Source organism: Lepus europaeus, chromosome 15 (assembly GCF_033115175.1).
Source record: "Lepus europaeus isolate LE1 chromosome 15, mLepTim1.pri, whole genome shotgun sequence".
Lineage (NCBI taxonomy): Eukaryota > Metazoa > Chordata > Mammalia > Lagomorpha > Leporidae > Lepus > Lepus europaeus.
The window spans coordinates 82,546,676-82,574,147 of record NC_084841.1 but is presented as its reverse complement, the minus strand read 5'-3'; the positions used below and the strand labels follow the sequence as shown (position 1 = coordinate 82,574,147).

At 41.0% G+C, this 27,472-nt stretch overlaps 1 protein-coding gene across 1 annotated transcript in view; it reads left to right on the top strand.

The window, feature by feature from the left end:
- ADGRV1 (adhesion G protein-coupled receptor V1) overlaps nt 1–27,472 on the top strand; it is a 568,898-nt gene that overhangs the window by 85,415 nt on the left and 456,011 nt on the right. Inside the window, exons 34-43 of the mRNA XM_062211963.1 lie at nt 1,399–1,608; nt 7,066–7,196; nt 7,738–7,837; nt 8,676–8,855; nt 9,463–9,626; nt 12,868–12,961; nt 16,311–16,389; nt 16,494–16,632; nt 19,609–19,750; nt 25,540–25,802. Coding sequence (XP_062067947.1) covers nt 1,399–1,608; nt 7,066–7,196; nt 7,738–7,837; nt 8,676–8,855; nt 9,463–9,626; nt 12,868–12,961; nt 16,311–16,389; nt 16,494–16,632; nt 19,609–19,750; nt 25,540–25,802 — 1,502 coding nt within the window. The remainder of the gene's footprint in view (nt 1–1,398; nt 1,609–7,065; nt 7,197–7,737; nt 7,838–8,675; nt 8,856–9,462; nt 9,627–12,867; nt 12,962–16,310; nt 16,390–16,493; nt 16,633–19,608; nt 19,751–25,539; nt 25,803–27,472) is intronic.

The following is a 27,472-nucleotide window of genomic DNA, read 5'->3' as shown; positions in this document are numbered from 1 at the left end:
TGGGCAAACTAGTTATGATACATATATGATATTTTAACAAACTTTTAATAAAAATGATTTTTAGACTAAATTTTTAACATAGTAGGAAGCATTTCTATGTTTTTTTTTTTTCCTAGAAAATGATTTGGGAAATTGTGGAATCTGATATCCCTAATGGAAAGGGCACAGGGTGGTAATTGGTAATACTTCTTCCTATTTCAAAGACCATTATGAAAATATAAGGAGGTGGGAGTCAAGATGAAAATCGATTTTCCAGTGGTCTTGATAAGTGCAAAGAATGTTATTAAGGAATAGCATTATACAAGTGATTCTTGAATTGTGATGTTATCACACAATGAGCTATATACTTGCTGTCATTCTAGATTCCTTGATAATGAGGTGACCTTGACACTGCTGTGCTGACAAAAATGCACAGCATCAGGAGCAAGAACATGCATTTACCCTTGTTTCTCCTTCCTGCTTTTTAATTTCTCATCCCATCACTCTTTGCAGAAAGTGAGGAGGAATTAAATAAGGTGCATCCTATGCTGAATAGCAGAAGCTGTGTAGGGATTAGGGACATTCAGAGGTACCCTGTGGGGTTCTACACCAAATTACATAGTAGATTGCTTGGCCCTTGGTTCTGTAACTCACCCCTTGGAATTTTCAACTCCCTTCCTTCACTGTGCTCTATCCTGTGTAGTTACCCAAAGACGCATCTCATTTGAAACTGGTTCTTTCCCTCAGAACTTGCCACCCCTTTTCTGCTCCACCATTTCCTAAGTGTCCCTGGTCTTTAAAGATAATGAGTTGGATACTTGTTTAAAGTTATTCACAGTAATTCCAGAATGCTGATGAGAGTCCACTCTACTGAAGAGCTATTACTAAACAGAAGATACTTCACAGCTCTTTCCTGGTCATTTTGGCTTGAGGACCAGGAAGTGAAGCCATGGTTCTTTGAAATCCTTCTACCCTTTACCATTTCGGACCTTCAGATGTGCTTTTCTGTAATATGTCCACATTAATGAACTTTTACAGTGTTTTATATGTGAAAGAGTATATAGATTACTGTACAAAATTTATCATGGAGCTACTATTGTTCTTGGTGCTGAACTATTATAATTCACTCAGATTTTTTTTTTGTATTTTCACTAAATACTTAAATTGTTTTTTTTTAATTTTACTTAAGATATACAAATTTAATGTATTTCCTAAATATTGATTCAGGAATATAGTGATACTTCCCAACTGTACCCTCCCACCTGCCAGTACTCCTACCCTTCTTTCTCCTCCATCTCCTATTCCCATTCTGAGCAGTGGTTTTTTTTTTTTTTTAAATTAGAAGTAATTTTGGACCTTTCGGAATTGCCTACATGGGTAACTTTGTGACTCTACTTCTTACTCCTTTAATTTCTTTAGGTGAAACCAAGAAGACGGTCACTGTGACCATTCTGGATGATTCCGAGCCGGAGGATGATGAAAGCATCGTGGTTAGTTTGGTGTACACCGAAGGCGGCAGTAGAATTTTGCCCAGCTCCGACACTGTTACAGTGCACATTCTGGCCAATGACAATGTGGCAGGAATTGTTAGCTTTCAGACAGCTTCCAGATCTGTCATAGGTCACGAAGGTGGGTTTGCTGTTCTCTTGAGCATATTCATTCTATTTTCCATGGATGTCATTTTTTGTTTAGCCACTTAAAGATTCTGTTCTCCTCACCCCCACCAATTTGGTTGACCTCTATGTGTTAATCTTTTCAGAGTTTCTTTGGGAGAAGTCTATGCAGTAAACTGTTTAACTAGATCTAGGAGTTTGCCAACTCATACTACACTCTGTCTTGCTGCTCTGTACTGGAGTTATTGCAAGGAAGTTGGTCAAAGCTGGCATTCCCAGCATTCTCCTCTGCTTGATGACAGGAAGTAGATTGACCTCCTAGGTTTCTTTGTGAGGGGTAGGTAAGAGGTAAATGTCAAGTGCTTAGCATAGTTCCTGGCAAGCGTAGTGTGTGCTCAGTGGTAGCTGTTACTATTAAATAGTCTAGTCAGTGACTGTTTTAGTCTAGATTTTATATCATGTTTTTGTTTCAGAGCCAAAGTGCCAAACTAGAAAATCTTAAAAATGTGCATTAAAAATAATTTTCTTGAACCTAATGTTTAATGTTCTAGGTAGAGTTTTGTGTATTTAGTGTAAGTTCAATTTGTTTACAGTATTATACCAATATTTTTTGTTTCTGAATAATCTGGATGTGAGGTAAAAGGTTTTTTTTATAACCTGTGTTTTACTACCTAGTTTGTGTCTAGAATTTAAAAGATTGCATGAAAGGACGAGAAATGAAGAACATGTAGCATTGTGAGTCTGGACCTCGAAAGGTCTTCCTTCTGTTGGTTTACTCCCCAAATGGCCGCTATGGCCAGAGCTGCACCGATCAGGAGCCAGGTGCTTTTTCCTGGTCTCCCATGCAGGTGCAGGAGCCCATGGACCTCCGTTTTACAGATGAGAAACTAGAGCTGAGACCCAGGGAGGAGGATGACGTGACAGGATCAGTCAGTCAGTGGCGTGCTGGAAACAAAACACGTCAAAGTGTGCATTACCTTTCCCTCGCTGCACGCCCACCTTGCAGCTGTACTGACCTTACCTACACAAGCGTTGGAGCCATGTTCCAACACTCTTCGCTTTTCTTAGTAGTTGAATACTGCATGCTGTCATAGCAATAATGAGCAACAGTGACTACTCAGTTGCCATTCCTCCAGTCCAAAGGCTGATCACCAGCTATCAAAAGGTTGTTTATAATCATACAAGTAAAAGGGCCTGCTGGAGAAATTAATACTAACTGCAGCAGCAGCAGCAGCAGCAGCAGCATTTGTGGAGTGTTCCTGTGTGCCTGCCACGCCTCATCCATTGTTTCACTTAACTTTAGTGGCGTTCCTATGAAGTGGAAGTAACAGCACAGTGGGTTTTGACACAGGAACATGAACTTTGAGAGAGACTATATATACGTGGTCTCAGAGTGGTGGAGGTTAAACCCAGTTGTGTGGCATCCACGGCCCAGGACACAGGGAGGGCACCTCTGTGCAGAGACTTTGCCATGCTTGAACTTTATCTGCTGTAGAACTTGACAGCACAGGAACTTTGGGTGAACAGTTCAAGTAACTTGAGTTACAATAACAATTGGTATAGCCAGGTCTCGTACGAGGGAACCAAACTTTGATTAGAGATGAAATCAGGATTTTCAATGGTGCCAGTTGCAGTCAGCTTAGTGAACGTAGTCTTTGTGGACTGAAGAAGAAATGCCATAATTATGGGTGCAGCATGAAGCTCTGTAGGGCAGGGCGAGGCGAGCCAGCTGGGAAGAGACCAAGGAGATTATAAAAAGGGAGCTGGGGTGGAAAAAAGCGCCCCCCCCCCCCGCTTACTTTCTTTTCCCTAAGCCTTTTCTTGAGTATAAAGTTATTTTCCTTTTTTCAAATACATATTGGGCCTCAGGAATTCAGTATTTTGTGTATGTTGTCTTTATATTACCATGAAAACTGCATAGAAAATATGTCTCCAGATGAGTTTCCAAAAGTGAATGAAAACTTCATGGTGATTCAGAGATAATTACTAAATTAATAAGGGAAGAAAATCTTGTTGGGTGAGCTTTTAGCAGTGTTCACACTGCTTTTGGCCTAGTGTTTGGAGTGTTCATTTATGTGATTAAAGTGTGGACCATGCTGTACTTCTGGCTCAAGAATATCTTTTTGATTTATGGGGAAGAATTGCCTTAGTGTTTAACAACGTCTGGAGTTCTATGGAATCTTACTCCTGTGTTTTGATTCTAAAACAATTGGAGAGTGGTAAATACTTATTTCAAATGTAATGGACAAATTTAGAAATCGAGAATGATGGATGTGCTCTCCGTAGGTCTGTGTTAGGGGTTTTACACACCCTCACCTGCATCACAATTATGTTCATTGGAATTATGTTCTTTTTCCTTTTCCTGGAGATAGCATGAATACTTTTTCTTTGCAAAGATTTGAAAGAGAAATGTGATTCTTTTCAAAACTATATATAGGATATCCATATTAGAAACACTTTATTTTTAACTACTCATACTCACAGTATGTGCTTCACATTTTTCATGTTCCTATACATTTTTAAACCATTTTCCTTCAATCATAGGATGTGGTCAATTTTGGTGGTATATTATGCGATGTGAACATGTGTATTAAAATTTGGTTTTTATCTTTTCCATTATGTTTATCCACTTTCTTGGTTTTTGTCTTTGTAAAAAGAATCAGTTTGAGGAATAAGTGGGTAAAACACTTCGGGTTATTTAAATACATTTTTTTCAGTTGTATTCTTTCTCTGTGCTAGGCAAGCCTAGACACAACTTGATAAGTCCTTCTGCTTGAGGATTAAAAAATGTCCCCTGCTTTTGATGGACTCTGGATTTTCTATCAAGATAATTTTTCCAGTAATTTAATCAGACTCTTTGTTAGGTACAGGCCCTCTGCAGTCTGTTCTCGGCAGAAACTGGAGGAGAGCTTAGCACCTAGTAAATGTTTGCTAGCTGGTAGCTAGAGCAAACCCTGGCTAGGAGTCTCCACCTCTGCTTGCCCTTAAATACAGGAGACTAAGCAGTCCTTTCTGAGTTTTTCTTGTGTGGTTCTTTGGCTCTTCACACAGACAATAGCCTGCTCTACCCACTTGTTTTTGCCCAGGAGGCATCTAAGTAGACCTGCTTCCTGGAGTCTGTTTTAAAGCAGTAGGTTCAATACTTCCATTTGGAAAATTGATTAGAGAATTCTCTTGCTCTTCTTGTTGGCTGATTGGATACATATGCGATTATCTCACCAAGATGATGTGTTCAAGAAATACTTTGACCCATATTTATGTGTGTGTCTGTCATGCTTCAAATTGTGTTTCTTGGAATAATTCCTTGCAAGTTACTTCCAAGGTAACTTGTTAAATTTTCAGAGGTGAGCTTATTAAGTAGTATTAGACTTCAAGTATTTTTTCCACATAGTAAGTCTGAAGGAAGATTTTGCTTTATTCTTGACTAGGGTTTTTATTATTTTCACCTTAAAGTGGTGTATTTCTAAGTCTTTATGTACAAGCTTGCAACCATATGTATGTTTATAGGATCTCCTTCAATAGGAATCTACCTACATTTTCTCTTCTTGCCATTTTAGTATTCTTTGCATTTTTAACACTTGATCAAACTCACAATGTTTTTTGAGCTGACAGATTTTGTGATTTCAAAAAGTTGAGAACTGGGATTCTCTGAACATCTTTGTCACTAGACAGAGTAGCTGAAATAGCTTTATCACCCCAAGATGTCTCTGTGCTTTTCAATAATAAACTTTATTTCTCAATACATACTTGACCTGTAAAAAATTCTGTGTGCACAATAGGAAGAATATAGATTTTTACAGCAATGTTTATAGTTCATATGAATTATATAAGCATTAAAACTCAATGATACACTGTCAATTATGGCTGATTATATAGTCTTTTAGTTAAACCCAGTCTTGGGAGAATCAGATTCCAATCTAAAAGTACCTATATGCTTATGAAGTGATAAGTATCCAGGGAGCAGGGTGAGCCTAGTGATTAAGCCACTTGAGAGTGCTTGGGTTCGATTCCTGGCTCTGGTTTCTGACTCCAGCTCCTGCCCCCCACCTCCCCCAGAGCAGCAGTGTCTGCTCAAGTAAGTGGACCCCTACATTGCATTTTTTTGCTTCCTGCTTTGGCATCTGCCCACCCCTGGTCATTGTAGACATTTAGGAAATGAATCAGTGAACGGGAGCTCTATCTGTTGGTCTGTCTTTCCCTAGATTTAAAATAAAAAAAATGATTAAAAAATCCAACACATAGTCTGACTACTTTTTTTTGTATTGAAGTGCTTAAACATGTATTTTAAGAGTCTGATGCTTTTGCCTTCTTATATTCTATACACTCAGAACAATTTAGTATACTGAAGTTTTGTGTGTTTGAATTTAATAGAAATTCGATTTGTTAGTAATTAAAATTAATAGTCTCTAAATTCATGACAGTTAAGAAACTTCTACTGGAAATATTTGCTTGTGTTTATCTTTAGAAGTAATTAAAAATCATTTAACAAACATTTGAAAAATGTTTATTTTGCTGGCTTAAAGAATGTTGTAAGATTTTATTATACTCAGAAGTCACTTGTGTAACTAAGTAAAATGATATTTCTAATACTGATGAATTTCCATGATGTGTCAACACAACATCATCTTTTATAGCCTTTCAAATCCGATTTTCATGATGATTTTTAGTGACGTAGTTTGTTAACATACTTTGACTTGAGCTGCTCATCATTACAAAATGCGTGCTCTGAGCATATTTTCAGCCTACCAGGTGGCCATGAGAAAGCGCTGTGGCAACTTACTTTCCACTATTAGCAATGCTAAAGAAATGGCTATCATGATTTCTATTTTATGAAGTAGTCTATGGGGATAAAAGTCGGGACTAGAAAATATCGAACAGACCTCAGTTTTCCAGAAAGAATAAGCTGTAACTTTGGAGTTACAGACTTGATGTACAGGCTTGACACCTTTCCTTTGTATTTCTTTTTATAAAACAAAATCATTGATGGTGTATGTAAGTGACAATCTAAAGAAATGTGATTTTCAGGTATTTGCAAGCATTTTAATGCATGCATTGTGTAAAATCACATTGCATATCAGTGTAAGGAATTTGTGTCCTCTTGAAGTGAAGGAAGAACTTCCTTGTGTTCCCACAAGTTTTGACCATGAAGACTTTATTTTCTTGAATTCACAGAACACTGATGTTCTGGTGCATGTTTTGGAGTGTATTCAAGTTTGAGTTTCCATTTAAGCGTGTGCTTTTGTAACTTTTACGTGTTAGACTACCAGAAGTTTCATTAAATGGAAATATTATTTGAAGTGAGATTCCTGTGTTAATAAACAATAAGCATGTATAAAGCTTCCAGAAAATTCAATACAGCCCGTTTGTCATGTTCTTAGAAAAGGTGCTGTTCTAGGTGCATGCTTGGGTTTGTTGAGTTCAAATGTTAAATTCACTTTTCATTCAGCATTCAATCTGTACATTGTACTTGCAGGAGAGATTTTGCAATTCCATGTGATAAGAACACCCCCTGGCCGGGGAAATGTTTCTGTTAACTGGAGAATTATTGGACAAAATCTGGAGTTCACTTTTGCCAACTTGACTGGAGAACTCTTCTTTCCTGAGGTAATACCACAAGGAACAACTTTAGAGAGAAAACAGCACATTCTGAAGACCATGGGATAGAAAACCAGCAGCTCTGTATTGTCATCGTTATCTTTTTCTCTTGTCCACACCACTGGTTACGCATTCTTTGATGTGTTTTCTCCCTCCATTTCTTTTGCCTCAATATTAAGACAAGGCTTTCCTACTTTATGGCTTGAGGACTACAGTGGTCTCAGAGCTGGGATCCCTGTGACGAGTCTTCCTTTCCCTGCTTCATGTTGTGTATTCATCTCCCCAACTTGCTGCTTTGTCTGAAATTCTCAATACTAAATTGTTCATTGGATGAGATTTCTATTGATGAGCTGAACATTCCAGATCTCCCACAGTTAGACCCTGTCTACTTTAAGCCTGTTTTCCCATGAATCAGCAGTTTGTTTTTTTAAGCCACTGAATTGTTTAAATAGAAATATATTTGGATGAAAAATTTATAAGGCCAATAAATGTAGGAGGTTGTTGATGATCAATAACAATAGAGGGCTGGGTTTCTTTCTGTTTGACATAGGGGTCATTGAATAAAACCATATTTGTGCATTTGTTGGATGACAAGATACCTGAAGAGAAAGAAGTATACCAAGTCATTCTGTATGATGTCAAGACACAAGGTAATTCAGAATTCAATTTTGAATTTTTCCTGATGTCTCTTTTCAGAAGGAAAGAAATAGTAGTTGCCATCTCTGTGTTTAACAATTAGATGCATGTCAACTTTATCTTTTAAAGCTTTATTTGAAAAGGCAGAGTTACAGAGAGAGATCTTCGATTGAGTTCATTCCTCAAATGGCCACAATGACCGGGACTGGGCCGGGCCAAAGTCAGGAGCCTGGAACTTCATCTGAGGGTCTCATATAGGTAGCAGGGCACCAAATACTTGGGACAACTTAGACTGCTTTCCCAGCTGCGTTAGCAGGGAGATGGAAGTAGGGCAGCCAGGACTTGAACTGGGACCCGTGTTGAATGCTGGCATCCTGTGTGGTGGCTTAGTCCTCTGTACCACAATACCAACCTCAGATGCATTTCCATTTTTTTAAAAAAAAAGATTTATTTACTTGAGAGGCAGAGAGAAAGGTCTTCCATCACTGGGTCACTCCCTAAATGCCCCAATGGCTGGAGCTAAGTGGATCTGAATGCAAGAGCTGCTTCCAGGTCTCCCATGCGGTGCAGGGGCCCAAGAACTTGGGCCATCTCCCATTGCTTTCCCAGGCCATAGCAGAGAGCTGGATCAGAAGAGGAGCAGCCAGGACACGAACTGGTGCCCACATGGGATGCCGGTGCTGCAGGTGGAGGCTTAGCCTACTACTCCACAGTGCTTGCCTTGACCTGGTTTCTTTGAGAGGATGACCCTCTCTGGTTACCTGACTCAAGTGTGGGGTTAGGTTGTCAGTATTTGGAAACCAATGCCAACATTACTGTTAGATCTCTTGATGCATTCCCTGTTGCTTTCAGGAGTACCAGCAGCAGGAACGGCTCTGCTTGATGCTCAAGGATACGTGGCTGCCCTGACAGTGGAGGCCAGTGATGAGCCACATGGAGTTGTAAATTTTGCTCTTTCATCACGATTCCTTTTAGTACAAGAGGCTAACATAACAATTCAACTTTTCATCAACAGAGAATTCGGATCTCTAGGTTTGTATCACTCTAGAATGAACAGGGTTTCCAGACAAGTGCTTTTTAATATTGCGAATGAGAGACATTGCCAAAGTAAATTGGGGCCAGGAAAAGCATATTCTTTGTTAATTCAGGAGAGAACTTCACAGCTTGTTTTTGAAAAGATGACATGAATGACCCACGTTCAGAAATGCTGTGTAGCAACCAACCATGAAATCTCAGCAGCATAGCCTGGCTGTGGGCCCACTGATCAAAGCTGGGCATGGCCAGGGCTCGCATTGCTCCGTTTGGGTCTCGTTCTTCTCCTGTGACCAGTAGAGGTGCAAGACAGCAATGGAGAACACACAAAGGCCCTGGAGGACTAGGCTGAGAACTAGCACATCACCACTTTTCCCCTCGTACCATTGGCCAAAGGAAATCACATCGCCAAACTCAGTCTAGAGGAAGTGAAATGGGCCTCGCTCAGACCAGGATGTCACTGAGCCACCGCATGTAAAGATCTTGGATGAATGTAGGAAGCAGTGGGGAAATGGGTCAACCAAGCGATTCTGTGAAAGACAAAATGTTCACACTGAGACATTTAACCAGTTTAATCATAAGGCCTTTTCGTAACGGATTCGTTTAGGTTCTGTCAATGTCACCTATGCCACGGTTCCAGGAATGTTAAGTCTGAAGAACCAAACAGAAGGAAACCTAGCAGAGCCAGAAGTTGACTTCGTCCCTGTAACTGCCTTTCTGATTTTAGAAGAAGGGGAAACAGCAGCCGCCATCAACATTACTGTCCTTGAGGTAAAACTCGTAATTGTCCTGCTATTGTTACTAAACCTGAAGTGCCTGCACGGAAGTAGAACTTGGTGGAATATTCTATCCGTAACAGACGTAGTAACACTTAGTGACTTTTAAAAGCTTTGCGTTTTAGGACGTAAGATTTTATGAAGACTAGGATTATCTGATAATTCTAGTTCTCTATTTAAAAATTTAATATAAGGTTTGTCTACTCTACAACTATAATCTCTAGAAACTTGGTGAATTTATTTCTGATCATTCTGATCTCCCTGCTGGTGCCTTATTGCTTATTGCTTATCAACTTATTGCTGCTGATGATTTTTCTTTCTTAAACCACCTTGGGGCTTCCCTTGTTGTTGAGATAGGCAGCCCTACTGTTCATTATATTTTTTATAAAAACACCTTGTGATAAAGAGAATTTTGTTAAGGCAATTCCCTTTGGGATGGCATTGGCCTAAGAGATTTCAAAGCAGCTTTTTGATGCTTCCGAATGATTCACTGGACCAGCAAATCCATGTAGGCTAGAATCTTTTTCTGGTGGGATTGATTAAATTAGAGATAGTGGGGGAACTCACTAGAGGCTGATGGCATAAAATGTGATTACAGCCAAAGCTTAAAGTAATCACTGGTGACTGAAATTGCTTTCTTACATGATCTTTCATATTGTAAGATCTTGGGCTGTCTTGGGATTTAATGTTTCAGCTACGAAGAGGTTTATAAACATAGCACATAGGGCAGGGGGTAGGACATAGTGTTGAAGTAGAGGTTGGGGAGAAGAGAAAATAATAATGCATTTGGAAAAAAAACTGGAATTACTATGTGTTTTGGAGATAGCATTTTAAAAGTTTTTATCCTCTCGGAGGCTTTTTACTTTTACAAAACTATAGCATAAACCTTCTAAAGTTGGTAACTCTTAATTTGCTGATTTCTGTGGCACTCTGACCTGGTGTAATATTGTGAGAACTGTTAAGCTATAAAATGAAAGGGAGTATTATGTCAGGATGGGACATGTAACACAGATGTGAACGTTAGTGCAGGTAGGTCATCGTTCAAATGTGTAATCTATAAACCAAATGTAATAAAGACTAGTTATGTTTCCTAGTTCTGTTAATTTTAGAGTAGAAAGCTTATAGTCCCCATTCTTGTCTGCACAGGTCTAGTTTAGAAAAATGTTTCTAAAGATTTATTTATCTGAAAGGCAGAGATACAGGAGAGGCAGAGACAGGCAGTCTTCCGTGTCCTTGTCCACTCCCCAAATGGTTGCAGCGGCCAGAGCTGGGCCTATCCAAGGCCAGGAGCTTCATCTGCTCTCCTACTTGGGTGCAAGGGCCATCTTCTGCAGCTTTCCCAGGTGCATTAGCAGAGAGCTGCATCAGAATTGGAGCAGCCAGGACTCAAACTGATGCCTCTGTGGGATGCCGATGTGATAAGTGGTAGCTTTACCCTCTATGCCACAGCTCTGGCTAAAACATTTTTTGAAAATATTTATTTGTGAGAGATCGAGGGAGGAAAGAGTATGACAAAGGGCTCCTACCCACTGGTTTCTTCCTTAAATGCCTGCAATAGCTCAACCTGCGCGCAGAGCTGAGAGCCAGGGACTCCACCAAGGTCTCCCACATAGGTGACTGGAACCCATTCATTTGAGCCATTACCACTGCCTCCCAGGGTTTGCAATAGCAGGAAGCTGGAGTCAGAAGCCAGGAATCAAACCAGGCACTCACCTGTGGGATGTGTCTTAACTGATAAACAAATCCATTCCTGGGTCTAGTTTTAGAACATGGGCTTTTAGTTCCACTTTTCTTTGTCTCTGCAACCATTTCTTCTGCCTGAGTAGCAATAGGTTTAGAGTATTAGGGTCTGTTCACTCAGAGGTCAGCTGCCCTGGGGGCAGGGGCATGGGATTTGGGGCAGTTGGCACAGCAGGAACACAGTTCTTTCTTATCACACATCTGTAGCTCAAGTTGGTCCCTGTACTACACAGTATCATCTGGAGACTATGATCTTCACTGAGTGTTTTCACGTGGAAACCTATCTCCATTAAATACAGTGAAGACAAAAGTGTAGGTTGGTGCATATGTACTGATACTCCATGTGTGTGTAGACACGTATGAGGGATCTTCAGAGAACTTGTGGAAACTTGAAGTAAAAAGATGTCTCTCTTGATGTGGAACGATTTGGAAATCAATGCATTTCCATGAACGTTCAAAGACCTCGTATACATGGATTTCAAAATGTTTTGCACTAAAGTAAACTTACTTTTTAAGTTTTGTTTTCTATGAGCTTTTTGAAGCACCCACCTGTGTGTATGTATGTGGGTGTGTGCCTGGATGTGGGTTTTGCTAATCCTTTTGTGTTGGGCATCCGTTTGGTTTTTATGGCTATTGTATAGACTAGTGATTAGTAATAAATATACTTTATAAAGCATTCTGTGTAGGCCACAATCACATTATTTTCAAACAATATTACAACTGCATCCCAAAATAATTTTTTTTTTTTTTTGACAGGCAGAGTGGACAGTGAGAGAGACAGAGAGAAAGGTCTTCCTTTGCCGTTGGTTCACCCTCCAATGGCCGCCGCGGCTAGCAAACCGCGCTGATCCGATGGCAGAAGCCGGGTGTTTCTCCTGGTCTCCCATGGGGTGCAGGGCCCAAGGACTTGGGCCATCCTCCACTGCACTCCCTGGCCACAGCAGAGAACTGGCCTAGAAGAGGGGCAACCAGGACAGGATCGATGCCCCGACTGGGACTAGAACCCGGTGTGCCGGCGCCACAAGGCGGAGGATTAGCCTAGTGAGCCGCGGCGCCGGCCCCAAAATAATTACTATTAGAAAGAATGTAGAAATGAGGCCCTAGAATTTAAGTAATACTTGTAAAATAGAATTTGATATTAGGTCTCCATAACTGTGAAGCCTATATTTTTTTGATGGTATCTTTCAGTTCCTCAGTCTAATTGTTGGATATTAAGGTAATTTAAATTTTTTTGTTTATGTTTAAGATAGGTTTGTAGTTGGTTTATATAACTTAAAAATGTCACAATGCTTCAATGGTTTCATGTGATTCAATAACTTCCTACACAAGCAGGCATAGTTTAATCCTTTCATGATTATTTTTTCTATTTTAAGTATCTTTATGTGGATTTTTATTTTCTGTATGTTGTATATATTTGAGATAATTCTAAAAGCACTTATGAAGGGTAATTCCTTTGTCAGCATAATGAAAGGAATTAAAGAGTATAATGTTTGCAGGATGATACACCGGAGCTAGAAGAATATTTCCTGGTGAATTTAACTTCTGTTGAACTTATCATGGCCCCATTAACTTCATTTCCTCCCAGACTAGGTATGTGGGATTTTGTTTGCTTTTTATTCATTTCAAATAAAGAACTTTAATCAGAAGTGAACATTGTGATGCTTGTTAATCTGTAACATGTGTAAATAAAACGGGCTTTTAGACTTGTTTTAGTTTAGTGACTATCATTCATTGCGGTCTTGTACAGTGGATGGGATAAAGACATTAAGAATTACAGTGTGATGCTCTTTAAAATCTACAACTGGTTTATAACCAATTTGTAATCCTCAAATTAAGTCCTTTGGAAGGTATTTTCCTTTAGAATTTGATTAGCCATTTTCATTGGATCTCTGAACTATCAAAGTGTTGCCTCTACTAGGGTATACAGCTTTTGTCTGTCTGCTGTGTTCTCTGCTGTTTTGACCTTTGATCTTTTTCTTTCCATGCTTTTAGAAAAGGCTCAGTTAATTCATTACAGACTGAAAGGTAAAACTTGAACTTTCATACTGATTTTTGTAGATTCCTTTAAAAATATGCTTTCTTATGTTTAAACACAAATTCCCGGTTGTGGTTTGGACATTGACTATTGGGAAGTTTTGTCTGAAGCTTTGGCAAGGGCAATGCAGTGTGGGATGGAGGTGAGAAACAGGAAGGTGAGCTGCCCTTGTCTCTTTAAAAAAAAAAAAAAACTTAATAAATATAAATTTCAAAAGTACAGCTTTTGGATAGCGGTTTTTACCCCCGTAACCACCCTCCCACCCACAGACCATCCCATCTCCTACTCCGTCTCCCATCCCATTCTTCATTAAGAGTCATTTTTAATTAGCTTTATATACAGAAGATTAACTTACTGTATACTAACTAAAGATTTCAACAGTTTGTGCCCACACGGACACACAAATTACAAAGAACTATTTGAATACTAGTTATACTGTTAATTCACATAGTACAGCACATTAAGGGCAGAGATCCTACATGGGGAGTAGGTGCACAGTGACTCCCGTTGTTGATTTAACAGTTGACACTCTATGATATCAGTAATCACCCGAGGCTCTTGTCATGAGCTGCCAAGGCTATGGAAGCCTCTTATATTCACGAACTCTGACCTTATTTAGACAAGGCCATAATCAAAGTGGAAGTTCTCTCCTCCCTTCAGAGAAAGGTACCTCCTTCTTTGATGGCCCGTTCTTTGCACTTGCCCTTGTCTCTTGGTTACAAGATGTGGGCAAAAAGAAACCAGTCTCTGTGACAGGCTTTGAAGAATGGACCCCGCTCCTGTACTTCTCAGGCTCTGTGACAGCTTCAAAAATATTACAGGGTAGGCATTTAGCCTTGTGGTTAAGACACAGAGCAAAACGCCCATGGCCCATGTCGGAGTACCTGGGTTTGGTTCCTGGCTTCGGCTCCTCACTCGGCCTCCTGCTAGTGCAGACCCTGGGAGGCAGCAGTGATGGCTCAAGTAGTTGGGTTCCTGCCAGCCACAGGGGAGACCTGGTTAGAGTTCCTGGCTTGGACTCCAGCCCAGCCTTGACCTTTGTGGGCAGTGGAGGAATAAACCAGTGGATGGGATCTTTTTCTTTCTCTCCTATTTCTGCCTCACAAATATTATAAGATTTTAAAAAAAAAATTGAAAGGAAAGAAATAGTCAATTTTTATTATACTACTATTTGAAAATGTATCATTGAGAGAAGCTAAGTAACACGTCCCCCGTGGCATTGCTAGGAAGGGGTAGGTGGAGCTGGACTACAGTGCTGTGCTCTGGTTTTGAAATCGCTGCTGTTCAGCATCTGGTCTGATGGGCAAAGATCCCGATTTTCTTTTTTTTTTTTTTTTTAACTTTTATTTAATGAATAGAAATTTCCAAAGTATAGCCCATGGGTTACAATGGCTTCCCCCCTCCCATAACTTCCCTCCCGCCCGCAATCCTCCCCCTTCCCACTCCCTTTCCCCTTCCATTCATGTAAAGATTCATTTTCAATTCTCTTTGTATACAGAAGATCAGTTTAGTATATATTAGGTAAAGATTTCAACATTTTGCCCATATAGCAACACAAAGTGAAAAAACTACCATTGGATTACTAATTATAGCATTAAATAGCAATGTACAGCACATTAAAGACAGAGATCCTACATAATTTTTTTTTCAAATTAATTAATTTTCTATGCCATTTCCATTTTAACACCAGGTTGTTTTTTTTTTTCATTTCCAATTCCCTTTATATACAGAAGATCACTTCAGTATATAATTAGTAAAGACCTCATCAGTTTGTGCCCACACAGAAACGCAAAGTATAAAAATACTGTTTCAGTACTAGTTATAGCATCACTTCGCTTTAGACGACACATTAGGGACAGATCCCACATGGGGTGTAAGTACACAGTGACTCCTGTTGCTGATTTAACAATTTGACACTCCTGTTCATGGCGTCAGTAATCTCCCTAGGCTCTAGTCATGAGTTGCCAGGGCTATGGAAGCCTTTAGAGTTCGCTGACTTCGATCTTATTCCGATAGGGTCATAGTCAAAGTGGAAGTTCTCTCCTCCCTTCGGAGAAGGGTATCTCCTTCTTTGATGGCCCCGTTCTTTCCACTGGAAAGATCCCGATTTTCTATTGGCTGCTGCACAGCGGTGTGCTCCTTACCCTGGAGAACAACACACTGCCCCACCCCGGCGGCTGTCAAGTGTCCTGGGCTAAAGTAGCACCTCTGAAATTCAACAGGTAAAGTATTATAGAAAAAGGCCCAGCAGTAACAGAGTTAGTTAATATTTCCAGACTGACTAGGAGGGACTGGTAACGTAGTGAACTAGATGGAGAGAATACGAAATGAAAAAGGATAAGGGAAGTTTACTTCAAAATTAATCTCTTTCATCAAACTTTCCCTATCTTTCTCAACTGTCATTGTGGCATTTCTCTGCCCCCCTCCCCCTTACACACACACACACACACACATGTGCGCTTGCGCTTGCTCTCTGCTTCATTTTCACACCTGTATTTTTCAGTCCTCTCCCTCTCTCCTTTCTCAGTCGATTTAGTTTTCCTCTTTTCTTGCTCTTTCTACTTCTAGGAGTTCCCATTTTCTTCCTGAAAGGCTAATATTGCATAATAGAGATGCCAAGTGTTTTTAATTGATAAAAATAGTAGAAAAAACCCATAATCTCAGTTGCTTGATTTCAGGCTAAGCTGATAAAATTTCTACAAATCAGAGGCTCTTAATAGCAAAACATGTTCTTACCAAATATTATAATCAAATGTCTCTATTGGCTTAAAAATCTTTTAGGTGATGTTGATAATACCTATGAAAGAGGAATGATATAATCTCAAACTGTCTTTCCATTATATGTCACACAGTTATTTTTAATCAGTTATGCTTATTTTACAAGAGGGCTTTGTGACTTTGTAGATTCAGAAGGCTTGACTGCACAAATTACTATTGATGCCAATGACGGTGTCCGTGGTATTATCGAGTGGCAACAGAACAGGTGAGCCTGTGGCTGTGTGGGTATCCTCTTCGGAGTTTGATTCTTTATCTGCTAATAGAAGCTTTTAAGGGAGAAAAAGGAATGTTCCCTGTACTTTGTTGTAGGTTTGAAGTAAATGAAACCCACGGAAGTCTCACCTTGGTAGCCCAGAGGAGCAGAGCGGCCCTGGGCCGTGTGGCCTTGTTCGCCTATGCCCAGAATTTGGAAGCACAGCTGGGGCTGGATTACATCTTCACCCCAATGGTGGGTCTCAAAATTTTTTGCAGGTGACTTTTGCAAATTATTATTTTAAAAAAAATCTACCTAAGGTGAACAAATTTCATGTATTTCATAACTACAGATTTAGGAGCGTAGGGGTATTTCCTGTCTATTCCCTTTGTTATTCTTTGAATTTTTACAATGACATACTTTTATTTTTTAAAGGTAGTTTTATTTGAAAGGCAGAGAGTTACAGAGAGGCAGAGGAAGAGAGAAGTCTTCCATCCATGGTTTCATTGCCCAGATGGCCACAACAGCCATTGCTGGTCTGATCTGAAGCCAGGAGCTTCTTTTGGGTTTCTCAAGCCAGGGGCTCAAGAACTTGGGCCATCTTCTGCTTTCCCAGGCTACAGCAGAGATCTAAATTAGAAATGAAGCCACTGGGACTTGAACGGGCACCCATATGGGATGCTGGCAAGGCAAGCAGTAGCTTTACCCGCTACGCCACAGTGTCTGCCCAGTTTATTTTATAATCATAAGATTAGCCTTCTCCTAAGTAAGGAATTCAACAAATAGCTAGAAGGAAAAAAACTTCCTATGGGACTGGTGCTGTGGCTTCAGTAGGTTAATTCTCCACCTGTGATGCCGGCATCTCTTATGGGCACTAGTTCTAGTCCTGGCTGCTCCTCGTTCTATCCAGCTCTCTGCTATGGCCTGGGAAAGCAGTAAAAGATGGCCCGGGTGATTGGGCCCCCTAACCCATAAGGGGGACATGGAAGAAGCTTCTGGCTTTGCATAGGTTCAGCTCTGAACATTGCAGGTATTTAGGGAGTGAACCAGCAGATGGAAGACTTTTCTCTCTGTCTTTGCTTTATTGTCTGTACCTCTGCCTCTTAAATAAATAAAACCTTAACAAAAAAACCCCCTGTTCTTCAACAGTAGAGATAAAGACTGAACAACAATCAATTCTCAAAATGTCAATTTTGCTCATATATATTACATTAGTTCGTACTCTATTAGTTACCACAGATCAGGGAAAACATATTTGTCTTTTTGGGACTAGCTTATTTTACTAAGTATAGTGGTTTCTAGTTGCATCCATTTTGTTGTGAAAGACAGGATTTCATTTTTTATGGCTGAGTAGCATTCCATAGTGTGTATATACCACATTTTCTTTATTCAGTTATTGGTTGGTGGGCATCTGGGTTGATTCCATGTCTTAGCTATTGTGAACTGAGCTGCGATAAACACGAGGGTACAGATGGCTCTTTCATATGCTGATTTCATTTCCTTTGGGTAAATTGCCATGAATAGGATGGCTGGGTTGTACGATAAGTCTGTGTTCAGATTTCTGAGTAATCTCCATACTGTCTCCCACAACGACTATACTGGTTTGCATCCTCACCAACAGTGGGTTAGGTTACCTTTTCCCTTACATTTTCACCAGCATTTGTTTGTTGATTTCTGTATGAGAGCCATTCCAACTGAGCTGAGGTGAAACCTCATTGTGGTTTTGATTTTCATTTCCCTGATGGCTGATGATCTTTAGCATTTTTTCATGTGTCTGTTGACCATTTGAATTTCATCCTTTGAAAAATGTCCATGTCTTCTGCCCATTTCTTACTGGGGTTGTGTTGTTGTTGAATTTCTTGAGCTCTTTATAAATTCTGGTTATTAACCCTTTATCAGTTGCATAGTTTGCACATAACTTCTCCCATTCTGTTGGTTGCCTCTTCACTTTGCTGAGTGGTTTTGTAGTGCAGAAGCTTCTCATTTTGGTGTAATCCCATTTGTCAATTTTGGCTTATTGCCTGTGCTTCTGAGTTCTTTTCCAAGAAGTCTTCGCTTATGTCAGTGTCTTGAAGAGTTTCCTCAGTGTTCGCCTCTAGTAACTTGATGTTATCAGGTTGTAGGTTTAGATCCTCTATATCCATTGCGGGTTGATCTCTATCAGGTGTAAGGTAGGGGTCTTCATACCTCATATAGAGATCCAATTTTCCTAGTACCATTTGAAGATACTGTTCTTTCTTCAGGTGTTGATTTTAGCTCCTTTGTCAAAGATTAGTTGGTTATGGAAATATGTGAATTATTTTATGTCCCTTATTTCTTCAGAATCACAATGATTTAAGTCCTGTAAAACACATTATTCTATAACATTATATATCCTTCAGCACATTTGTGCAGATTTTTTTTTTAAAGATAGGTTGATTTGAAAGTTGGAGCTACACAGGGAGAGGAGAGGCAGAAGCAGAGAGAGAGAGAGAGGTCTTCCATCTGCTAGTTCAATCCCCAGTTGGCTGCAATGGCCAGAGCTGTGCCGATCTGAAGCCAGGAGCTGCTTCTGGGTCTCCCATGTGGGAGCAGGGGCCCAAGGGCTTGGGCCATCTTCCACTGCTTTCCCAGGCCACAGCAGAGAGCTGGATCAGAAGTGAATCAGCAGGGACTTGAACCAGGGTCCATATGGGATGCCGGCGTTGCAGGTGGCGGCTTTACCCACTACACCACAGCGCTGGCCCCGGGCAGATTATTCTTGTGGTAGGATAGTTCCCATCATTGTTTTGGTAAAATAAATTTGACTGTCAATACTGTTTTTAAAGTTGTTCTGTATTTACTATTTTAGTGCAATATTGGATACTGGACAACAGAAGCTATTTTGTTAAATGATTTGTCATCAGATAACCCTCCTAAAGTGTTTCTTATGATTCCTGAAAACTTTAATTCCTTCATTTCCTTGTTTTGGCTTTACTGCAGCACCTTTGGTGTTGTAAAATTTTTATTTCATTTCTTCATGCCATTTATTCCTGAACCAAATGTTAACTTCCTTCTCTTTCTTCATCACTTTAATTTTCTAAGCATACTTTTATCAATTTAAATAAAAATGGAGCATGCAGAATATAAAGAAAAATCCCTGTACATAGCTTAAACTTTACATTCACAACGCTATTGCATTTCTTTCCAAACATTATATAAAAGCTGGGTGGATTTAAATATAATGGTGTCTACTTTTGCCTTTTTGAGCAGATTCTTCATTTTGCTGATGGAGAAAGGTATAAACATATTGACATCATGATTCTTAATGATGACATTCCAGAAGGAGACGAAAAATTCCAGCTGATTTTAACTAATCCTTCTCCTGGACTGGAGCTGGGGGAGAATACAATAGGTAACTGATAACTTCTTATACACTGCCCCTGTCTCTCAGGCTGATTTCCCAATATGGGGTCCGTTTTAAAGGAGTTAGAACTCTTGATGGTTTCATATGTTTAGAGTAAAATATTAAGGTTAAGCATTTCAGAATTCTGTCAGTGGAACAGTGCTTCTGGCCTGTGTGTGTGTGTGTGTGTGTACATATGTAAAAAATTAAAAAGACTAGCACTGAAGGTGACAGTCGTTTTCCCCAGTTACAGATGGTATTTAATTTGTAAATGTCCACAGCTGTCCTTTGGGATTTGAGTTCTTCAGTTCCCTGTGTGACAGTAGAAGCGATGAAGGCAGCTGCTTCAGTGTCATCTAAGAGTTGTGCTGGTTCCACAGAGATTCAGGGTGCATTGATGGCTCAGACAGATGCTTGGCTTGGAACCATTTGGCATTATTACTGAAAATCATCCAGTTAGGTGTAGTGCTGGCTACCTAGACAAGTGAAAAAAGAGACAAAGGAGAACTCAAGAGTTGGAAGAGTTCTTTATCTCACTAGAACTCCTTTAAGTGATAGGGAAGCCCAAGTGCATTTGGAGGACTAAATGCTGACTGGTTCTTCAGCCACCTGTTTTAAACACTGATTGGGTACTGGGATTTTTAAGGAACTTAACCTTTGTATTCCTAAGTTATTGGCCTTTATGTGAAAAGCCTTGGTTTGTAGTGAAAACCATAAAGGAATCTTGAGAAACCCAAGGACTGGTTTTTACTTTTATTGCTACATTGATGAAATAAACTGGTATTTTTAAGTCTCTAGGAATCTATTTTTGAGGCTGTGCGAATTCAAATTCAAAAAGCTTGTTTGAGGTAAAATCGTATTGTTGTAGAGCAGAGCTGTACAATGAATACTGTCCCTTAAGAATTGTCTGGCTTGAAAGAGAAAGCCCAAATCACATAGACTTAAATGAGGTAATTTACTGATTCATTGAGGTTTTTTTTTTTTTTTTTTCAAAGAATTTTGAGAGGTAGAGTTACAGTGAGAGGGAGAGGTAGAAAGGTCTTCCATCCGCTGTTCACTCCCCAAATGGCCACAACAGCTGGAGCTGGGCCTATCCAAAGCCAGGAGCTTCTTCTGGGTCTCCCATGCGAGTGCTAGAGCCCAAGCACTTGGGCCATCTTCCACTGCTTTCCCAGGCTATAGCAGAGCTGGATCGGAAGAGGAGCAGCCAGGACTAGAACGGGCACCCATAGGGGATGCAGGCGCTGCAGGCGGCAGCTTCACCCACTATGCCACACCATCAGCCCCGTGTTCATTGAGTTCAATGGTGTAGAGGCAACTGCCCTTAGACACCAGGACTCAGTGTCACTGAGACCCTGTCTCTTTTTTAAAAATTTTTTTTTTTGACAGGCAGAGTGGACAGTAGAGGGAGACAGAGAGAAAGGTCTTCCTTTTTGCCGTTGGTTCACCCTCCAATGGCCGCCGCGGTTGGCGCGCTGTGGCCGGCGCACTGCGCTGATCTGAAGGCAGGAGCCAGGTGCTTCTCCTGGTCTCCCATGGGGTGCAGGGCCCAAGCACTTGGGCCATCTTCCACTGCACTCCCTGGCCACAGCAGAGAGCTGGCCTGGAAGAGGGACAACCGGGACAGGATCGGTGCCCCGACCGGGACTAGAACCCGGTGTGCCGGCGCCGCAAGGCGGAGGATTAGCCTAGTGAGCCGCGGCGCCGGCGAGACCCTGTCTCTTGCTACAGGGAATGTTGGCTGCCTCCCAAGGCTCATGTTACGGAACATCCATAGCGGAGGTCACCACCATTCTGCATCCAGCTGACAGGGAAAACAGTGCAGCATTCCCCAAAGTCCTCTACAACCCTAATTGGAAGTACGAAGGTCACCGGCCGCCTCCATGAGCAGGAAGCAGGAATGTATTATTGGGCTTTGTCAAAGTTACCTTGTAATTATCAAATTAAATAGAAATTTCTTTCTCAGAATAATACTTGGAGAGTAACTATTTCTTCTTGTTCTTCATCTTTGTGTTTTTATGATTTACTTAATTGAAAGACAAGGATCTTTGATTTGCTGGTTCACTCCCCAAACGGATACAATGGCTAAGCCAAACCAGGCCAAAGCAAGGAGCCAAGCACTCAGGCCATCTTCGACTGATTTCCCAGGCATATTAGCAGGGAGCTGGTTTAGAAGTGAGGTAGCAAGTGTTCAAACCAGTGCTTATATCAGATGTCAGTGTCACAGGCAGTGGCTTAACCTTCTGGGCCACAATGCTGTCCCCAGTGTGTAATCTCATAGTGTTTCATTAATTGGCTGTTATACTATTACCAAACTTTAATGCAGTTTAAACAAAACATCTTGTATCTAAATCTTAGTATTTGAGGGCAATTAAGATAGTCCACAGAGCAGAAGAATGTTGAATGGGAAGGAATAGCCTCAGCCGCCTTCCATTTTTACCTGCACTGCAATGTGTGCTTACAACAGTTTCTCTACATCCTAAGCAGCAATATCCATATTATCTAAAACATTTTTTTAAGATTTATTTATTTGAAGGGCGGAGTGAGAGATGTCTTCCATCTCCTGGTTCTCTCCTCAAATGTTGGCAATGGCTGGGGCTGGGGCAGACCAAAGCCAGGAGCCTGGAACTCCATCTGGGTCTCCCACATGGGTGCAGGGGCCCAAGCACTTGGGCCATCTTCTGCTACTTTCCCAGGTGTGTTAGCAGGCAGCTGGTGGGCAAGTGGAGCTGGTGGGACTTGAACTGTCGCAGGTGGTGGCTTAATGCACTATGTCATGACACTGGTCACCTACTCTCTAAATTTTTATATTCTAATAAATGAAAAATATGTAGCTGTATTTTGCATTTTTCTTAATTTCTCTTAGTGAACTTGATTCAAGTTTTTTGTTTTTTATATGCCTTGTTCACTTTCCAGTGGTTTGTGCTTTTATTGACTTGTAAAAATAATCATATTGTAAAAAATTTTTTTGCATTTTCTTTTTTTTAAACTTTTATTTAATGAATATAAATTTCCAAAGTACAGCTTTTGGATTACAGTGGCTTCCCCCCCCGTAACTTCCCTCCCACCTGCAACCCTCCCATCTCCCGCTCTCTCTCTCATTCCATTCACATCAAGATTCATTTTCAATTATCTTTATATACAGAAGATCAATTTAGTATGTATTAAGTAAAGATCTCAACAGTTTGCATCCCCCCCCACACAAAAAGTAAAGTACTGTTTGAGTGCTAGTTATAGCATTAATTCACATTGTACAACACATTAAGGACAGAGATCCTACATGGGAAGTTAGTGCACAGTGACTCCAGTAAAAAATATTTGTTTGAAAGCCAGAGAGAGAGACAGCTCTAGGTTATCTGGTATCTGCTGGTTCACTCCCCAAATGCCCATACCAGCCTGGATTGGGCTAGCCTGGAGCCAGAGGCCTGGGACACCATCCAGGTGTCTCACGTGGGTGATTGGAACCAAATTACTTGAACTATGACTTGCTACATGCCTTGTTGTGCATTAGCAGGAAGCTTCATTGGAAACACAGTAGCCAGGACCCAAACTCAGCCCTCTAATGTGGAATGCGAGCATCCCAAGAGGTGACTTTAATCTTCTGTGCTGCAATGTCCATCGTAGAATACGCGTAAATTCTGAATTTAATCCTTTGCCTCTTAAATAGGAATAGATTGCAGAAATATTTTCTAGTCTACTTGTCATTTGTTTATTGTGTAAAAATTAAGTTCATCAAATATTAAATTTTATTTAGGTTGTTTCAAATGAAAATATTTTACTATATTTTTCTATCTTCAGTTTTGATTTACATGTAATTAACATACCATGAATTTATTCACTGATAGTGTGTGAGGCAAGGGTAGAACTCTATTTTTCTCAAACAAGGTATAAATCACTACCCTAATATGTATAGAACAGGGCATCTATCGGCTAGGGTTCAGTGTGGAAATTTATCCGTCTCCACCTGTGTATATTTTCTCCTCAGCTTCCTCTCGCCCTCTCATCCATCCATCACTCTGTCTCCCCCTCTCCTAGATTGCATTCCGTTGTATTTGCCTAGTTATGTTTCCAGTAGTACTGTTCTGTTTGTCTTGGCTTTAAAGTATATTTTTTTTTACGTCAAATTTTTAAAAAATCCATTTCACCAATTCTCTGGTGAATGGCCTCTGCTATATTGTCCAGAATGCACAAATTGAGTTTCATAAAAAATCCTTGCGTGGGGTGGAATTGGAATTTTGAAGCATGGTAGGACTTGGAGAGATGAGATGGAGAGGAGAGCTGACATAAGTGTTGATGAGTGTTGTTGCTGGGGGCAACCAAGACTCAGCGCTGCTGGATTGAGTTGAATGATGCTAGAGTTGTTCCCTGAGAAGGAAAGATGCTGGGAAGTTACTTCCTGTCTCTGTGTTTGAGGGTCACTCCAGGCTGTAAAGGACCAGCAAGCTGGCCAGGCTCGAGCATGGGAAGATGCTGCTCTCAGTTAGCGAGAGATGACTGGGCAAGCAGGAACTCTCACAGATTGCCTGAGAGTGTCAGCGAGGCACGGGTGGCACCTGGCAGCCACATGTTAACGTTTTGTGATTGCCTGCGTTTAAACAGGTCTTATAGTTTTTATGTTAGGTTAATTCCTGAGTATCATTGCTATTGTGAATGAGTTCACTTTCTGTTAAATTTTTAAGCAATGATAGCTGATATCTAGACAAATTAGAACAGTTTAAGAATGCAGCTCTGGGGCCAATGCTATGGCATAGTGGGCCAAGCCTCTGCCTGCGGTGCCGGCATTTCTTATCGGTGCTGATTCATGTCCCAGCTGCTCCTCTTCCAATCCAGCTCTCTGCTATGTCCTGGGAAAGCAGTAGAAGATGGCCCAAGTGCTTGGGCTGCTGCACCCACGTGGGAGACCCAGAAGAAGTTCCTGGCTTTGGATCCGCCCAGCTCCGCTGTTGTGGCCATTTGGGGAGTAAACAGTGGAAGGAAGTCCTTTTTCTCTGTAATTCTCAAGTAAATTTTTTTTAAAATATGCTCTCTAGAAAACAAAAAAAAGAAAAAAAAACAAAAAAAAGAAAAGAAAAAAAAACTAACAAAATAAATAAATAAATAAATAAATACGCTCTGAAGCGGACTTCCTGGCTTTGTACACCGATTCTGTCACTTCCTAGCTTGTGAAGTTTTTCGAATAACCTGTCTGTGCCTCAGTCCATGTTATTATAATTAAATGAGTTAACATAGATTAGGCAATGACTAGGTCTTTCATAGGATTAGTTGTTTCAGTTAGTAATATTATTAGAGGTAGTAAAAATGGCAAACTCTGCATTTATGATGGTAGCTTAGGTTATATTTTGAATGATTACAATAATTCTAGTCATTTTCTCTTGCATTTTCTTAGGAGATAATCACGTTGTCTGGGAAATAGCTATAGTTCTGTAGCTTTTTGTTCCTTTGACGTGTGTTCCCTGGCTGATGGCCCCAGGACTGTTGAACGGTAGCCATGACAACAGGCATCTTGTCTCGCTTCTGTTTTTAGTGGGGTTGTGTCTATTGTTTAAATATTAAGTTTGATATTTGCTGCTATCTTCTGAGCAGTATCACTTCATGCGATTGAGGAAGCCACTTTTTATTCCAAGATGACTGGGTGTTTTTATGTAAAGAGAGAACGTGGAATTTTACCAAATGGTTTTGAAAACTTCCCTCCTTTTTCAGGTGGTCTTGAAATGCTCACGTTGGGTAGAGAGTTAGCTGAATATCCAGTGAAACCTGTCCTGTTTTCATTGATTGCTCCAATGTTTTTATTTTGACAGCCTTAGTTACTGTCCTCGCTAATGACGATGGCCCTGGAGTTCTGTCATTCAACAACACTGAGCACTTCTTTCTGAGAGAACCGACGGCGCTCTACGTACAGGAGAGTGTGGCCGTGCTGTACGTGGTGCGGGAGCCTGCACAAGGACTGTTTGGAACGGTGACAGTTCAGTTCCTTGTGACAGAAGTGAACTCCTCAGCGGAGTCGACTGATCTGACTCCTTCCAGGGGCTACGTTGTTTTAGAAGAGGGTGTTCGAGTCAAGGTATGGCATGAACCTTCAGTGAGAGTGGGAGGTTATTTTTGGTATTTAAGATTTTAAATATTTGAAAGGCAGAATTAAAGAGAGACATCGTCCACCTGCTGGTTCACACCCCAAATGACTGCAAAGGTCGAGGCTGGGCCTGTCCAAAGCTAGGAGCCAGGAGATTCTTCCATGTCTCTAATGTGGGTGGCAGTAGCCCAAACACCTGGGCTATCTGCTGCTTTCCCAGGCATATGAGCAGAGAGCTAGATTGAAAATGGAGCAGCTGGGAGTTGAACTGGCGTTCATATGGGGTGATGGTATCATAGGTGCCTTAAGCTACTGTGCCACAATGCTGGCCCCCATTCTTAGTATTTACAAAATAATTATCTCTCAGGGGAGTACCCTAGGACTTCCAAAGGAAAAAAACAAAACAGGCTGGCGCTGTGGCTCACTAGGCTAATCCTCTGTCTGTGGCGCCGGCACCCCGGGTACTAGTCCTGGTTGCTTCTCTTCCAGTCCAGCTCTCTGCTGTGGCCCGGGAGGGCAGTGGAGGATGGCCCAAGTGCTTAGGCCCCTGCACCCGCATGGGAGACCAGGAGGAAGCATCTGGCTCCTGTCTTTGGATTGGCGCAGTGCTCCAGCTGTAGCAGCCATTTGGGGAGAGAACCAATGGAAAAAGGAAGACCTTTCTCTCTGTCTATCTCTGTGTCTATAACTCTCCCTGTCTCTCTCTCTCTCTCACTGTCTAACTCTGCCTGTCAAAAAACAAAACAAAACAAAAACAAACCTGCCAGCTTAGGTGGGAGGTGAAGACATTAGATGAACCATGTAGCTGTTCTAAGGCAGTTTGCAGTGTATAAAGGGTGCAAGGGCAGAAGCCGGCCGTAGAGTAGAGCCATATGCAAATACTGACACAGACATTGCTCTTAAATTTCTTTTTACAAAAGATGGACTTATTTGAAGGGGAGAGTGACAGAAAAAGTGGAGGGAGGGATGGGGAGAGAGAGCACAAAAGAAACATCTTCCCATTTGCTGGTTCATCTCTCAAATGGCCACAATGGCCACAACAGTTCAAGGCCGAATCCAGGAACCTGGAGCTCCATTCATGTCTCTCACATGGGTGGCAGGGGCTCGAGCGCTTGGACCACCTGCTGCTGCTTTCCCAGACACATTGGCAGGGGGCTGCATTGGAAGCGGAGCAAGCAGGACTCCAACCAGAGATCTGATGGGAAATTCCAGCATTGCCAGCCGCAGCTTAGCTTTAACCTGCTATGCTGGTCTTGTACATTCTAAATTACTCTAACTTAAAAGAATTTAATCACTGAGTGATTAAATAATTTATTTTGACAACTTAAACATTAGAGCAAATAAAATTTTTAAACCTACAGAACAGCTTTTGTTGCACGTACTTAAATGTTGAAGTATAAACCATACGGAGACTTTAAATATTTTATTTATTGATTTGAGAGGTAGAGTTAGGCAGAGGCAGAGCGAAAGGTACTCCATCCACTGGTTTGCTCCCCAAATGGCCGGGGCTGGGCCGGTCCAAAGCTAGGGACTTCTTGGTTTCCCACATGGGTGCAGGGGCCCAAGCACTTGGGTCATCTTCCATTGCTTTCCCAGGCCATAGCAGAGAGCTGCATAGGAAGAGGAGCAGCCAGGACAGGAACTAGTGCCCATATGGGATG